This window comes from Coregonus lavaretus (genome assembly GCF_964263955.1).
Source record: "Coregonus lavaretus genome assembly, chromosome: 14".
NCBI lineage: Eukaryota > Metazoa > Chordata > Actinopteri > Salmoniformes > Salmonidae > Coregonus > Coregonus lavaretus.
This window is the reverse complement of record NC_140001.1, coordinates 29066968-29084157: the sequence shown is the minus strand read 5'-3', so window position 1 is coordinate 29084157 and position 17190 is coordinate 29066968. Positions and strand designations below refer to the sequence as shown.

At 41.7% G+C, this 17190-nt stretch overlaps 1 protein-coding gene across 1 annotated transcript in view; it reads right to left on the bottom strand.

Moving 5' to 3' along the window:
* LOC311141102 (sodium- and chloride-dependent GABA transporter ine) overlaps positions 1-17190 on the bottom strand; it is a gene marked incomplete at its 3' end in the record, with an annotated part of 61080 nt that overhangs the window by 18563 nt on the left and 25327 nt on the right. Inside the window, exons 3-4 of the mRNA XM_084176369.1 lie at positions 5184-5394; positions 2881-3013 (exon numbers count right to left, since the gene is read on the bottom strand). Of these exons, the coding sequence (XP_084032495.1) occupies positions 2881-3013; positions 5184-5394 (344 nt within the window). The remainder of the gene's footprint in view (positions 1-2880; positions 3014-5183; positions 5395-17190) is intronic.

Sequence of the window (17190 nt, the reverse complement as noted above, 5' to 3'; positions counted from 1 at the left end):
TTGTCTTTTACCATATAGGGCTATCTTCTGTATACCCCCCCTACCTTGTCACAACACAACTGATTGGCTCAAACGCATTAAGGAAAGAAATTCCACAAATTAACTTTTAAGAAGGCACACCTGTTAATTTAAATGCATTCCAGGTGACTACCTCATGAAGCTGGTTGAGAGAATGCCAAGAGTGTGCAAAGCTGTCATCAAGGCAAAGGGTGGCTACTTGAAGAATCTCAAATATAAAATATTTTTGGTTACTACATGATTCCATATGTGTTATTGCATAGAAAATAGTAAAAATAAAGAAGAACCCTTGAATGAGTAGGTGTTCTGAAACTTTTGACCGGTAGTGTATGTGGACTTTTTAAGAGATCCATCACTCCACTATGTTCAATAAATTGAACAGTCATCATCAGATTGGTGCTTCTATGAAGTCTTTCACACCCTGCTCATTGCAATGAGCTACAGATGGAGTTTCCTCCCCACTAAGGCTTCAATTTAATCCTTCACCTCAGCAACCGTGTTGTAGTTTTCTGCAGCTTAAGTTTCAATTTAATCCTTCTCCTTAGCTACATACGTGAACTTTTTAGAGATCCATCACTCCACTCCGTTCAATAAATTAAACAGAGTCATCATATCATCAGATGGGGTTCACTTACGTCCTTCGCCCTGTCTTGTGCATAGAAATGAACTAAACCAAACATTTGCTGTGTTACAGTCTACTGCCCATAAAGGGTTAACTGAGGTAAAGTGTAATGGTTTGCAGTCTACCGCCCGTAAAGAGGTAGGTAAGGTATAGTGCGCGTAGCCTTTGGTTCTCTTATGGAGTTTCCTCTGGTTCTCTTATGGAGTTTCCTCCGGTTCTCTTATGGAGTTTCCTCCGGTTCTCTTATGGAGTTTCCTCCGGTTCTCTTATGGAGTTTCCTCCGGTTCTATTAAGGAGTTTCCTCACGTTCTCATAAACGTGTTTTGTATTTCCATTTTGCACCACACTCACACCCAGCAGCATCCACCAGTCACACACAAAATAAGAATACACTTTCATACACTTCAATAAAACTTTGCTAAGCAGATCATATGAAGCAGGATGTCCTTACTCTACTGAGGCTTTGCTTACAATTGCTTTCTTTGAGTAGGCCATGATATCCTGATGCCAAGGGCACATCTTATCTATAACTTTAACCCAAACACCCGATGTGTTCGGGAAGGAGATGCTACAGCTATTTAGGTCAGAGGCGTTGTGCTGTGATGTGCTGTTTTATTCGTTTTTTAAAGCTTTAGGGACTTTGAAGAGACCTTTAGTTGCATGCCTTGTGGAATATGAATGTTTGTCAGAGCTACACTATATATACAAAAGTATGTGGACACCCTTTCAAATTAGTGGATTTGGCTATTTCATTTACATTTTAGTCATTTAGCAGACGCTCTTATCCAGAGCGACTTACAGGAGCATTTAGGGTTAAGTGCCTTGCTTAAGGGCACATCGACAGATTTTTCACCTAGTCGGCCCGGGGATTAGAACCAGCGACCTTTCGGTTACTGGCACAACGCTCTTACCCACTAAGCTACCTGCCACCCACTAAGCTACCTGCCATTTCAGTCACGCCAGTTGCATAAAATTGAGCACACAGCCATGCAATCTTCATAGACAAACATTGGCAGTAGAATGGCCTCACAGAAGAGCTGACTTTCAACGTGGCACCGTCATAGGATGCCACCTTTCCAACAAGTCAGTTCGTCAAATTTCTGCCCTGCTAGAACTGCCCCGGTCAACTGTAAGTGCTGTTATTGTGAAGGGGAAACGTCTAGGAGCAACAACGGCTCAGCCGCGAAGTGGTAGGCCACACAAGCTCACAGATCTAGACCGCTGAGTGCTTAGGTGCGTAAAAATCATCTGTCTTCGGTTGCAACACTCACTACCGAGTTCCAAACTGCCTTTGGAAGCAATGTCAGCACAATAACTTTTCATTGGGAGCTTCACGAAATGGGTTTCCATGGCCGAGCAGCCGCACACAAGCCTAAGATCACCATGCGCAATGCCAAGCGTCGGCTGGAGTGGTGTAAAGCTCGCCGCCATTGGACTCTGGAGCAGAGGAAACGTGTTCTCTGGAGTGATGAATCACGCTTCAACATCTGGCAGTCCGATGGACGAATCTGGGTTTGGTGGATGCCAGGAGAATGCTACCTGCGCCAATGCATAGTGCCAACTGTAAAGTTTGGTGGAGGAATAATGGTCTGGGGCTGTTTTTCATGGTTCAGGCTAGGCCCCTTAGTTCCAGTGAAGGGAAATCTTAACGCTACAGCATACAATGACATTCTAGTCGATTCTGTGCTTCCAACGTTGTGGCAACAGTTTGGGGAAGGCCCTTTCCTGTTTCAACAATGACAAGCGAGGTCCAGAAAAGGTTTGTTGAGATCGGTGTGGAAGAACTTTACTAGCCTACACAGAGCCCTGACCTCAACCCCATCTAACACCTTTGGGATTAATTGGAATGCCGACTCTGAATGGAAGCAAGTCCCCGCAGCAATGTTCCAACGTCTAGTGGAAAGCCTTCCCAGAAGAGTGGAGGTGGTTATAGTAGCAAAGGGGGGACCAACTCCATAATGCCCATGATTTTGGAATAAGAAGTTCAACGAGCAGGTGTCCACATACTTTTGATGTCCACCCTCTGTGGAAAGGGTTCTATATGGAACCCAAAAGGGTTCTACTTGGAAACAAAATGCTTCTACCTGGAAGCAACAAGGGTTATTCAAAGGGTTATCCTATGGGAACAGCCGAAGAACCCTTTTAGGTTCTAGAAAGCATTTTTTTTTAAAGAGTGTACTGCTCTAAGGAGGACTAACAATAACTAGCTGCTGTTGTGAGGGAAGAGAATGCACTCTGACCTTGCCAGTGGATTTGACGCCTTTGAAGATGCATAAGTAGACAATGACCCAGGCCAGGATGAGGATGCCAAACAGCTCCCAGCGTAGTCCTCCTGCCTCCTCAATACCATTGGTTATCTCCAGAAGCCTGTGACTGAGAGAGGAAGGAAGGGTCAGGATGGGAAACAAAGCTAAAGAAACCTTCATAGCTTATCATACTGTTATCATTCAATAACACAAAAGCCCTGACTTTACAGTAATCTGTCCTCCTGCTTCAATTAACATCCAGCTTGGGGTTTTCATTACTTTTCTCACCATATGATTATCCAAAGAGAGTACAAACCCTCTGCGATAAAACAAGCTATAACAATAACACCAAGAGTCCTGAGCCCTACCCATGCCCTCGACTTTCATGCCCTACCACTACGTCAATAAACATTTTATTAAATGAAGATTCCCAATGAGAGTTCAACCTTTATTAACCAACTCAAAAAGACAGCCAGAAGTTTGTTGAATTCCCAATGTGCTATTACTGCTTTCAACCATCTAAAAGTACAACCAAATTCCAATGGAAAAACAATGTCTGATTTTTGGTTTAGTGATCATCTAAATGTGTTATCATTGCGCTTTCAACCATTTAAAAGCACAACAAAGTTCAAATGGGAATACAATATAGTCAGATATTTTGTATTAATACAACAACTCAATGTGTTATAACTGTGCTTCATCTACTATCACAACCAAATGACCTGGATTTCAGTTGAAATTAAATTAAAAGTACATAGTGCAAGTGATCAATGCTGTTCAAGATTCTGCTATCTTTGCATGCTATCTTGAACATGCACGCTTTCTATGATCACATAAAATATACATTTATAGTTACATTAGGCTAACCTCAAAATGTGGCCATGGATGTGTTACTCATTTAAAGGTTGAATAACTACTGTTACATTCGTTTGTAAGCTAGCCCTAACTTTAGGATATTTACTGTATTACAAAAATATTATTGAATTGTGTTTGGTTGACAATGAATCCAAATGTTAACATTTAAAGAATATCTAATGCTTGAAAAGTTTCATCTCAGCCACTGGTTTAATCCTATTCTTTAACTTTTAATTTTGGTTTAGTTGGAGATGTAAATCCAACATGTAATTTGTTAACAAGTTAATAGGCTATTTACTGTATGGCAAAAGTGATATTGAAATGTGTTTGGTTGTCAACAAATTCCAGTTTGTCTATAAGTTAATAATTATATGTTGGATTCACGTCTCCATCTCAACCAATAATCCAAGTTAAAGAACAGGACTAAATTAAATCAAACGTTATTTAAAGTGCATTTAAAGTTAGATTTAATTAGATTTACTGGAATTAAAGCCAGACTAACTCAGTGGCACAGATGGAACTATCCAAGCAGAAAATACATCTCCTTCAAATGTTGATATTTGGTTGCGTTGACAACTAAACACAATTCAATATCCAGTTTGTCTATAAATTAATAATTTATATGTTGGATCACGTCTCCATCTCAACCAAAAAATCGATGTTTAAGAATAGGATAAAATCTAAATCAACCTTTAAATGCACTTTAAATAAAGTTTGATTTGATTTAGTCCTATTCTTTAACTTAGATTGTTGGTTGAGATGAAGACGTATTAATGATTAACTTGAAGATTACATTTCAAATCAACAAAAGCTTGAAACCGTAGGCCTATATTTATTGTTTATTTTTAGTTGAACAATAGCTGCTGATGACTTTGCAAATTCTATATAGGCCTAAATAATATAATTGGTGATATGAATTATAAAGTATGGTAACATTTCATTTGCTCTGTTAAACCTACCGTTCTGAAATGACTTTGATAGCAACAGTGAATATATTTAGTTATTAAGAGTTCTCTCAATAATCATTCTCACAATAGCACATTGGTAGTAGTCAGTGACAAATATAAAAGCTAAGCATGGCTGGGCTTGGTTAAAACCATAGATGGGCGACCAAATTAATAGCTGTAGATAAACTCTTCAGTAGGAGGTGCTGCACAGCCTAATGTTTTTTTATTTTTATAGTGGATATACATTTGAAGATATGACGTTGTTTCAAAGGTACAAATTCAACATATTTAATACAAGGTTTGTCAATGTTGAAAATTGGTTACCATTAGGACCTAATCCTGTGGTTGAAATTTCACCCTCAAAACAACAGTTAACGTTGATTACTTTTTGCAAATCAAATGTATTTTAAACAGATTCCACGTCACAATACGTTGACAAATTACATTGAAACAATGTCAATTCAACCAGTTTGTGCCCAGTTGGACGGTGCTTACTCAAAGTACTGCTGACTGGCTGATTGCAGGTGGGTGGCGTTTCCAGGGAAACCGCTGGAGCAGTTACCCACAGCATTCCAGGTGTTGTTGCAGGACTGCCAGGGAAGGTTGGCTCGGAATGAGTTGAAGAAGTAGTAGAGCGCCCAGCTCATGAGAACGTTGTAGTAGGTGCAGAGCACAAAGGAGATGACAACTGTGGCAATGCCCACACCTGTAGAGCGACAGGGAGGGCAAAGGGGACAAAGTAAGATACCTTACAGTGGTGATGGCCAAGCAGCAGTAGCTACTTTCTCCTCTGGTGTCTCTTGTATATGGGCCTCCATCGGCAGTGTACTGAACTGTATGTGGATCTGTAAAGGTAGGCCTGGGTAAACAATGGTAGTGCTCCCATTAACAATTAGCGCTGGACAATTAATTTTTTAAGATACTGGACAAAGAAGGTACACTTCCAGTTAAAGTGTAGTACTAGGATAAATTCATCCAGCCAGCATGTGTGAGGTTCCAAGAAAGATGAATAGCTGCTATGGTAGGGTTTTAGACATGCATGTGGCTACAATTCAACTAACCTAATGTAGCAGGCGTAAAATAAATGCCTGAGCGGCGTTTCTATCTTTTTTGTCGGGGGAGGTTCTCTTCTGCACTGTTCAACCAATCCAGTAAATGTGGAGGAGGAGTTAAGATGGAGTGTCTCCCAAAAGCTGAAGTCACGTCACAGGCGCTCTTTTCCATTTCCCCTTAAAACCGGAAGCATCCGGTTGTTACCGACCCGCTGAGTGTGCAATCCAACAAACACTTTCCAGGAAAGCCAAAGGTCAAGAACAATAAGTCCTTAGAGCATGTTACAAATTTATTACACGGCGGGCTGAGTGTCTGCGGGTTTTTGCTCCTCCCTTGTACTTTATTAATTGAGGTCACTAATTAGTAAAGAACTCCCCTCACCTGGTTGTCTAGGTCTTAACTGAAAGGAAAACCCCCAAAAAACAGCAGACACTAAGCCCTACATGGAATGAGTGACACCCCTGCCTTAGAGCTTTCTCAAATATGTTTTTTTTGAAAGGTTCAGTAACAGGACCCATTCAAAACAATAAAAACCAGAGGTGGGAAGGGAACGCAACATTGGCCATAACAGGGTCACAACTAAATAGGCCAGCAGTTCCTAACTTAGAATAATTCCACTCTATTTTGTGGGAACTGAAGAAGAGTCATATGTGGACATCCTGTCCAGGCCTTCTGGCATCTGTGGATATATTGAGTTGGGATTTAATTTGCAACACAGTCCTTCAACAAGAGGACTATATATATATATATATATATATATATATATATATATATATATATATATATATATATATATATATATATATATATATATATATATATATATATATATATATACACAGTGGGGAGAACAAGTATTTGATACACTGCCGATTTTGCAGGTTTTCCTACTTACAAAGCATGTAGAGGTCTGTAATTTTTATCATAGGTACACTTCAACTGTGAGAGACGGAATCTAAAACAAAAATCAAGAAAATCACATTGTATGATTTTTAAGTAATTAATTTGCATTTTATTGCATGACATAAGTATTTGATACATCAGAAAAGCAGAACTTAATATTTGGTACAGAAACCTTTGTTTGCAATTACAGAGATCATACGTTTCCTGTAGGTCTTGACCAGGTTTGCACACTGCAGCAGGGATTTTGGCCCACTCCTCCATACAGACCTTCTCCAGATCCTTCAGGTTTCGGGGCTGTTGCTGGGCAATACAGACTTTCAGCTCCCTCCAAAGATTTTCTATTGGGTTCAGGTCTGGAGACTGGCTAGGCCACTCCAGGACCTTGAGATGCTTCTTACGGAGCCACTCCTTAGTTGCCCTGGCTGTGTGTTTCGGGTCGTTGTCATGCTGGAAGACCCAGCCACAACCCATCTTCAATGCTCTTACTGAGGGAAGGAGGTTGTTGGCCAAGATCTCGCGATACATGGCCCCATCCATCCTCCCCTCAATACGGTGCAGTCGTCCTGTCCCCTTTGCAGAAAAGCATCCCAAAGAATGATGTTTCCACCTCCATGCTTCACGGTTGGGATGGTGTTCTTGGGGTTGTACTCATCCTTCTTCTTCCTCCAAACATGGCGAGTGGAGTTTAGACCAAAAAGCTCAATTTTTGTCTCATCAGACCACATGACCTTCTCCCATTCCTCCTCTGGATCATCCAGATGGTCATTGGCAAACTTCAGATGGGCCTGGACATGCGCTGGCTTGAGCAGGGGGACCTTGCGTGCGCTGCAGGATTTTAATCCATGACGGCGTAGTGTATTACTAATGGTTTTCTTTGAGACTGTGGTCCCAGCTCTCTTCAGGTCATTGACCAGGTCCTGCCGTGTAGTTCTGGGCTGATCCCTCACCTTCCTCATGATCATTGATGCCCCACGAGGTGATATCTCGCATGGAGCCCCAGACCGAGGGTGATTGACCGTCATCTTGAACTTCTTCCATTTTCTTCCAGTTGTTGCCTTCTCACCAAGCTGCTTGCCTATTGTCCTGTAGCCCATCCCAGCCTTGTGCAGGTCTACAATTTTATCCCTGATGTCCTTACACAGCTCTCTGGTCTTGGCCATTGTGGAGAGGTTGGAGTCTGTTTGATTGAGTGTGTGGACAGGTGTCTTTTATACAGGTAACGAGTTGAAACAGGTGCAGTTAATACAGGTAATGAGTGGTGAACAGGAGGGCTTCTTAAAGAAAAACTAACAGGTCTGTGAGAACCGGAATTCTTACTGGTTGGTAGGTGATCAAATACTTATGTCATGCAATGAAATGCAAATTAATTACTTAAAAATCAAACAATGTGATTTTCTGGATTTTTGTTTTCGATTCCGTCTCTCACAGTTGAAGTGTACCTATGATAAAAAAGTACAGACCTCTACATGCTTTGTAAGTAGGAAAACCTGCAAAATCGGCAGTGTATCAAATACTTGTTCTCCCCACTGTATATATATATATATATATATATATATATATATATATATACACAGTGCTATGAAAAAGTATTTGCCCCCTTTCTAATTTTCTCTACTTTTGCTTATTTGTGATACTGAATGTTATCAGATCTTCAACCAAAACCTAATATTAGATAAAGGGAACATAAGTGAACAAATAACACAACAATTACATATTTTTTTCATTTATTTCATAAACAAAGTTATGCAACACCCAATTCCCCTGTGTGAAAAAGTAATTGCCCCCTTACACTCAATAACTGGTTGTGCCACCTTTAGCTGCAATGACTCCAACCAAATGCTTCCTGTAGTTGTTGATCAGTCTCTCACGTCGCTGTGGACGAATTTTGGCCCACTCTTCCATGCAGAACTGCTTTAACTCAGTGATGTGTGGGTTTTCAAGCATTAACTGCTCGTTTCAAGTCCTGCCACAACATCTCAATTGGGATTAGGTCTGGACTTTGACTAGGCCATTCGAAAACTTCCAATTTGTTGCTTTTTAGCAATTTTCATGTAGACTTGATTGTGTGTTGTGTGTTCCTTCTATTAAGGCAAGTCGTCCAGGTCCTGAGGCAGCAAAGCATCCCCAAACCATCACACCACCACCACCATGCTTGACCTTTGGTATGATGTTCTTACTGTGGAATGCAGAGTTTGGTTTTCGCCAGGCATTACTGGAACCATGTCGTCCAAAAAGTTAGACTTTTGAATCATCTGTCCATAGAACGTTCTTCCAAGAGTCTTGATGATCATCCAGGTGATTTTTGGCAAACTTGAGTCAACTTTTTGGACGAGATGGGTCCCATTATGCCTGGCGAAAACCAAACACTGCATTCCACAGTAAGAACATCATACCAAAGGTCAAGCATGGTGGTGGTGGTGTGATGGTTTGGGGATGCTTTGCTGCCTCAGGACCTGGACGACTTGCCTTAATAGAAGGAACCATGAATTCTGCTCTGTATCAGAGAATTATACAGGAGAATGTCAGACCATCCATCTGTGAGATGAAGCTGAAGCGCAGCTGGGTCATGCAGCAAGACAATGATCCAAAACACACAATCAAGTCTACATGGAAATTGCTAAAAAGCAACAAATTGGAAGTTTTGGAATGGCGTAGTCAAAGTCCAGACCTAATCCCAATTGAGATGTTGTGGCAGGACAAGAAACGAGCAGTTCATGCTTGAAAACCCACACGTCACTGAGTTAAAGCAGTTCTGCATGGAAGAGTGGGACAAAATTTGTCCACAGCGACGTGAGAGACTGATCAACAACTACAGGAAGCATTTGGTTGGAGTCATTGCAGCTAAAGGTGGCACAACCAGTTATTGAGTGTAAGGGGGCAATTACTTTTAAACACAGGGGAATTGGGTGTTGCATAACTTTGTTTATGAAATAAATATGTAATTGTTGTATTATTTGTTCACTATGTTCCCTTTATCTAATATTAGGTTTTGGTTGAAGATCTGATAACATTCAGTATCACAAATATGCAAAAGTAGAGAAAATTAGAAAGGGGGCAAATACTTTTTCATTGCACTGTGTATATACACACACACACACACACACACACACATATATACACTGCTCAAAAAAATAAAGGGAACACTTAAACAACACAATGTAACTCCAAGTCAATCACACTTCTGTGAGGAGGGCATTAATCAGAGAGGCAACAAAGAGACCAAAGATAACCCTGAAGGAGCTGCAAAGCTCCACAGCGGAGATTGGAGTATCTGTCCATAGGACCACTTTAAGCCGTACACTCCACAGAGCTGGGCTTTACAGAAGAGTGGCCAGAAAAAAGCCATTGCTTAAAGAAAAAAATAAGCAAACACGTTTGGTGTTCGCCAAAAGGCATGTGGGAGACTCCCCAAACATATGGAAGAAGGTGCTCTGGTCAGATGAGACTAAAATTGAGCTTTTTGGCCATCAAGGAAAACGCTATGTCTGGTGCAAACCCAACACCTCTCATCACCCCGAGAACACCAAAAAGGTGGCTCTACAAAGTATTGACTTTGGGAGGGTGAATAGTTATGCACACTCAAGTTCTGTTTTTTTTTGTCTTATTTCTTGTTTCACAATAAAACATATTTTGCATCTTCAAAGTGGTATGCATGTTGTGTAAATCAAATTATACAAACCCCCTCAATTTTAATTCCAGGTTGTAAGGTAACAAAATAGGAAAAATGCCAAGGGGGGGTGAATACTTTCGCAAGCCACTGTATCTGCGGAGTCTCGAAACATATTCCAATCATCCCTAACAAAGCAGTCCTGTAGCATAACCTCTGATTCTGGTGACCATTTCTCAATGGAACGAGTCACAGGTACTTCCTGTTTGAGCTTCTGCTTGTAAAACAGAAAGCAGGAGTACGGAGTCATGATCTGATTTGCCGAATGGCGGACGAGGGAGGGCCTTGTATGCTTGCTTGTGGGTAGAATAACAGTGGTCTAGGGCTTTATCGCTCCTAGTGGTGAAGGAGACGTGTCCTGTCCGCACGGTTAGTGGAGAATCCATCGAGTTGCATAGCCATCTTGTCCGAGAGCCATGTTTCAGAAAAGCAGAGAATATTGCAGTTTCTAGAGTCCCATTGGTAGCAAATCCGCGATCTGAGGTGGATGTGGGCGTGCTCACCCCACCGTTTCCTGTAGTCCACTTATTATCAAGTGACTGGCCAGTAGAAAATGCAGGGATGCGGTGGCCGGTTTTCCCTTCACCTTAATCTCTCCAGGATGTCTCTTGCCTCTGTAACGCCGGCGTTTCCTCTTGGGTAGCCCGAAAATTGGGTCGGAATTACAGAAATAGCCCAGGGCAGATGAGTCGAAATCGAAGTCGGAATTGAGGTACGTAACTGCAGATCTGATGTTGAAAGTTCTTGTCGGTTGTAAGAAATTATAGCGGATACATTTAGTGAAAATAAAGTAAAAATAAATGGCAAAGTTGGGTTGGTGTCACGCTCGTGGATTGACGGCTCGGACCAAGGTGCAGCGTGGTAGGCGAACATTTTAATTCAATAAATGAACACAGACCAAACAACAAAATACACACAAGCGTAAAGTACTGCAGGCTACAAAGCCCCTACACAAAACCAAGATCCCACAAACTAAGGTGTGAAAAAGGCTGCCTAAGTATGATCCCCAATCAGAGACAACGATAGACAGCTGCCTCTGATTGGAAACCATACCCGGCCAACAAAGAAATAGAAAAACTAGAATGCCCACCCAAATCACACCCTGACCTAACCAAATAGAGAATAAAAGGGATCTCTAAGGTCAGGGCGTGACAGTTGGAGCTTGCAAAAAGGCAGCCATCCAGTATGGTGCCATCTTGAGTAAGCTTAAGTCAAGTTTGGTGTCTCACAAAATAAAATATGTTGGCATTGTTAGCAGAGAAATAATTATGGAATGCTGCTGACAATATGGAGTGGTGGGCTGGAAAACACCTCTATGTCAACACAATGATGGAGCCCACTCTAACCCCACTGATCTCCTGGATCAGTTGGAACTACTACACGTGGTACACCATAATCCTCTCTTCTTTTGTCATCCATCCCAGAGTTCGCTCTTTCCCTGCACACCGCTTATTTATTGGCTCAACCGAACACACCCAGAGTGGCGTAATGGAGTTTGCATTCTCCCTGTCAAAACGGGTTTAATCTACAGTGTTCAATAACAACCCAGCACCGCTATACTGCAGACGAGGAAGAATTCAGTGGGAGTGGTCCAAAACATTGTAACATTTGAAGAATTTCTTAATTTTATGTACTGCGATTTAAGTTACATTAATAATGTGAATTGTAAGTAAGGGATCAGGGGTTGATCTCCAAATGTTCAGTTACTGTTATCATTATTTTGTCAAGCAATAACTGAGTAAAATTTGGGGCTGATATTGCCAGCAAGGAAAACAAATTGGCTGGGTTTACGATTTGAGAAACACAAAGGCTCTTCTGATGCAATGCTACTCGTACACCTATTATTCAAATGTTAACCATTTGTTTCCCTGTGTAGATTCTGCTACTGCACCTGTAAAACTGCTAAGTCATGGTGATTTCACCTGACATTCCCAACAACAAAATAGGCCCATAGGTTATCTGATTGTGTTTAAGAAGAACGGGTTCCAACAGATTGAATTAACAGTGCATTTTTTATGTGCATTTATATGCTTTATACGCCATTGTAGTGATGTGTCGTTTTAATGTCATATGTTGAACATACTTTTACTGTCTGTCTAGAATGTTGAAATGTAATGGACTACTGAGTTCCTCCAAGCGCTCTCTCTCTCTCTAAGACAAAGGATCATCAAAGTGGCACTTCACACCTAGGTACGATACCATGTGACCTCACAGGACTACAAAAGGACTCTGCTGTCTCCCCCTTTTAGCCTCTTATCCTGCTGGACCTTTCTCGATGAGGGAGAAGAACCTCCATCTTCAGTAGGCTGACCACAGGGCCTGGTCCTTCGCCTTTAAATGGCAAGAACTGGTGAACTGATAAATTAGGGAAAGTACCATTTAGGGAATAGTACCTGTAATCCAGTACAGAAATTGGGAAGGAAGAGCCCATGCACTAAACAGTCTCAGAAGGAGTTTTCATTTAAGCTAACCTTCTTCAAAGAAAGAAGGAGAAGACAATTTAGAGCACAGCCTCTACAACCCAAAGGAGCAGCCCACGAGGGACCATCCAAACTCAGAGGAAAGGAGCAAGAAACCACCACCAAGGAACCCCTCAACTCAGGACAAAGGAGGACACACTGCCATCTTTCCTTTGTTCACCTCCATGCGGCCTAACCAGAGCCAAGGACAGACTGTTCACAGACAGTGTATCACATATTAATTCAGATATATTGAGGTCTCGCTTCTTGTCTTTCATTCTATTTACTACCTTTTCATGATCACTAATTATGTTTGCAAATATTTTGATTAGAGTTATTATACACTACATGACCAAAAGTATGAGGACAGCTGCTCATCGAACATCTCATTCTAAAATCATGGACATTAATATGGAGTTGGTCCCCCCTTTGCTGCTATAACAGCCTCCACTCTTCTGGGAAGGCTTTCCACTAGATATTGGAACATTGCTGCGGGGACTTGCTTCCATTCAGTCACAAGAGCATTAGTGAGGTTGGGCACTGATGTTGGGCGATTAGGCCTGGCTCGCATTCGGTGTTCTAATTCATCCCAAAGGTGTTCGATGGGGTTGAGGTCAGGGCTCTATGCAGGCAAGTCAAGTTCTTCCACACCGATCTCGTCAAACCATTTCTGTATGGACCTCGCTTTGTGCACGGGGGCATTGTTATGCTGAAACAGGAAAGGGCCTTCCCCAAACTGTTGCCACAAGCAGGAAGCACAGAATCGTATAGAATGTCATTGTATGCTGTAGCGGCACTATGCATTGGGGCAGGTAGTGTTCTCCTGGCATCCACCAAAACCAGATTCGTCCGTCGGACTGCCAGATGGTGAAGCGTGATTCATCACTCCAGAGAACGCGTTTCTACTGCGCCAGAGTACAATGGCGGCGAGCTTTACACCACTCCAGCTTGTGTGCTGCTGCTCAGCCATGGAGCCATTCTTGTGGTGAAATTGCTTCCAGAGGCAGTTTGAAACTCGTAGCGAGTGTTGCAACAGCGAGTGTTGCCTCAGTACTCGGCGGTCCCGTTCTGTGAGCTTGTGTGGCCTACCACTTCGCAGCTGAGCCATTGTTGCTCCTAGACGTTTCCACTTATAATTAATAATATAATATAATTAGTCATTTAGCAGACGCTCTTATCCAGAGCGACTTACAGGAGCAATTAGGGTTAAGTGCCTTGCTCAAGGGCACATCGACAGATTTTTCACCTAGTCGTCTCGGGGATTAGAACCAGAGACCTTTCGGTTACTGGCACAACGCTCTTAACCACTAAGCTACCTGCCGCACTTCACAATAACAGCACTTACAGTTGACCGGGGCAGCTGTAGCAGGGCAAACTGACTTGTTGGAAAGGTGGCATCATATGACGGTGCCACGTTGAAAGTCACTGAGCTCTTTTGTAAGGCCATTCTACTGCCAGTGTTTGTCTATGGAGATTGCATGGCTGTGTGCTAGATTTTATATATCTGTCAGCAACGGGTGTGGCTGAAATAGCCGAATCCACTAATTTGAAGGGTTGTCCACATACTTTTGTATATATAGTGTCTGTTGAATGTATAAATAACTTGTGTTTGTCTTGTTATTCTCCAATTCCAATTTATTCTCAAATAATTCATACCTTCAGATTGATTAATTTATTACTATTATTCTGATTTTGGTCAGCCTTCTTAGAAGACCAATTCTGTCTGAAAGGACTGGTGAACTGGACTGGACTGGACTGACGAAGGACTGGTTCACCATGAATCATTTCATAGTAATAAGAGTAGACACTACCTTACACCATTTACATTTTCAAATAATTAACTAAGTATGAAGGGCCTATTTTGTGCGATCGAGGTTCAATGTCGAAGCAAAAAGGCTGAATCTTCCAAAGCTCTGCTCATTAAACACAACAAATGACGATTTTGTTTGTCTATATAAATCCATGCACATACAGTGGAGAAAAAAAGTATTTAGTCAGCCACCAATTGTGCAAGTTCTCCCACTTAAAAAGATGAGAGGCCTGTAATTTTCATCATAGGTACACGTCAACTATGTCAGACAAAATGAGAAAAAAAATCCAGAAAATCACATTGTAGGATTTTTAATGAATTTATTTGCAAATTATGGTGGAAAATAAGTATTTGGTCAATAACAAAAGTTTCTCAATACTTTGTTATATACCCTTTGTTGGCAATGACACAGGTCAAACGTTTTCTGTAAGTCTTCACAAGGTTTTCACATACTGTTGCTGGTATTTTGGCCCATTCCTCCATGCAGATCTCCTCTAGAGCAGTGATGTTTTGGGGCTGTCGCTGGGCAACACGGACTTTCAACTCCCTCCAAAGATGTTCTATGGGGTTGAGATCTGGAGACTGGCTAGGCCACTCCAGGACCTTGAAATGATTCTTACGAAGCCACTCCTTCGTTGCCCGGGCGGTGTGTTTGGGATCATTGTCATGCTGAAAGACCCAGCCACGTTTCATCTTCAATGCCCTTGCTGATGGAAGGAGGTTTTCACTCAAAATCTCACGATACATGGCCCCATTCATTCTTTCCTTTACACGGATCAGTCATCCTGGTCCCTTTGCAGAAAAACAGCCCCAAAGCATGATGTTTCCACCCCCATGCTTCACAGTAGGTATGGTGTTCTTTGGATGCAACTCAGCATTCTTTGTCCTCCAAACACGACGAGTTGAGTTTTTACCAAAAAGTTATATTTTGGTTTCATCTGACCATATGACATTCTCCCAATCCTCTTCTGGATCATCCAAATGCACTCTAGCAAACTTCAGACGGGCCTGGACATGTACTGGCTTAAGCAGGGGGACACGTCTGGCACTGCAGGATTTGAGTCCCTGGCGGCGTAGTGTGTTACTGATGGTAGGCTTTGTTACTTTGGTCCCAGCTCTCTCCCCCCCCCCCCCCCGTGTGGTTCTGGGATTTTTGCTCACCGTTCTTGTGATCATTTTGACCCCACGGGGTGAGATCTTGCGTGGAGCCTCAGATCGAGGGAGATTATCAGTGGTCTTGTATGTCTTCCATTTCCTAATAATTGCTCCCACAGTTGATTTCTTCAAACCAAGCTGCTTACCTATTGCAGATTCAGTCTTCCCAGCCTGGTGCAGGTCTACAATTTTGTTTCTGGTGTCCTTTGGTCTTGGCCATAGTGGAGTTTGGAGTGTGACTGTTTGAGGTTGTGGACAGGTGTCTTTTATACTGATAACAAGTTCAAACAGGTGCCATTAATACAGGTAACGAGTGGAGGACAGAGGAGCCTCTTAAAGAAGAAGTTACAGGTCTGTGAGAGCCAGAAATCTTGCTTGTTTGTAGGTGGCCAAATACTTATTTTCCACCATAATTTGCAAATGAATTCATTAAAAATCCTACAATGTGATTTTCTGGATTTTTTTTTCTCAATTTGTCTGTCATAGTTGACGTGTACCTATGATGAAAATTACAGGCCTCTCTCATCTTTTTAAGTGGGAGAACTTGCACAATTGGTGGCTGACTAAATACTTTTTTCCCCCAATGTACATACACACACACACACACACACACAATTCCCCAACCTCTGAGGAATTACAAGACACATCTCAGGGACACCAGGATATCAAGGAGACAATCAGCCAAAACATACAGTACAAGTGAGGCCGCTCGAAATATAAATAAAACAAAGCAAATCTTGGTCTAACAAATAAAATACAACATGTGCACCCAAACCAGAGGGTTTTTAGACATAAAGCATTTTGCAAAGGAAGAACTGTCAGCTCAGTTTGAGCTGCTGTGAAACTGGAGAGAACCATGAACCATCAAACATAGTTGTATAGAATGTGAGATTATGAGTTTGGTGTATGATCAAATGTATGACAAGCTCAACCACAGAAGTGAAAAATTATATATTACTCTATGGAATTACAAAATGACAAATTACATTACAAATACAACCCACAGATAAAGATACAATGTTGGGTCAGGAGAGGAATGGGGTAGAGGATTTTACGATGATACATTCATAAACTACTAAGTAAGTATACTGTAGGACATTAGTCCAGAGTGAAAATTGGGTTGGTTGAGCAGGGGAGAAGTGGGAGAACTGATGACAGAAATATCAGTTACCATGTGTTGTATAGTAATATACATTAAAAATATATATACAGAAAGAACTACCTGCTTTTGGCCCTCGCTTAGCACAGAGCCATTACCAGGCTGAAATGAGCGATAAATCAAGGGACGGACCCAAAAGTTTTGACCGGGTAGACTATCTCTGTCTTTGAGGAGATAAAAAACTATGGAGAAAAAGTCTTCAGTTAGAACAGGTGACAGAATACCTTATTGATTCAAACCCAAAATGATCAATGGCTGTTGATGGCTGGGCTCTTGTACATTGAGGGAGCATTAGG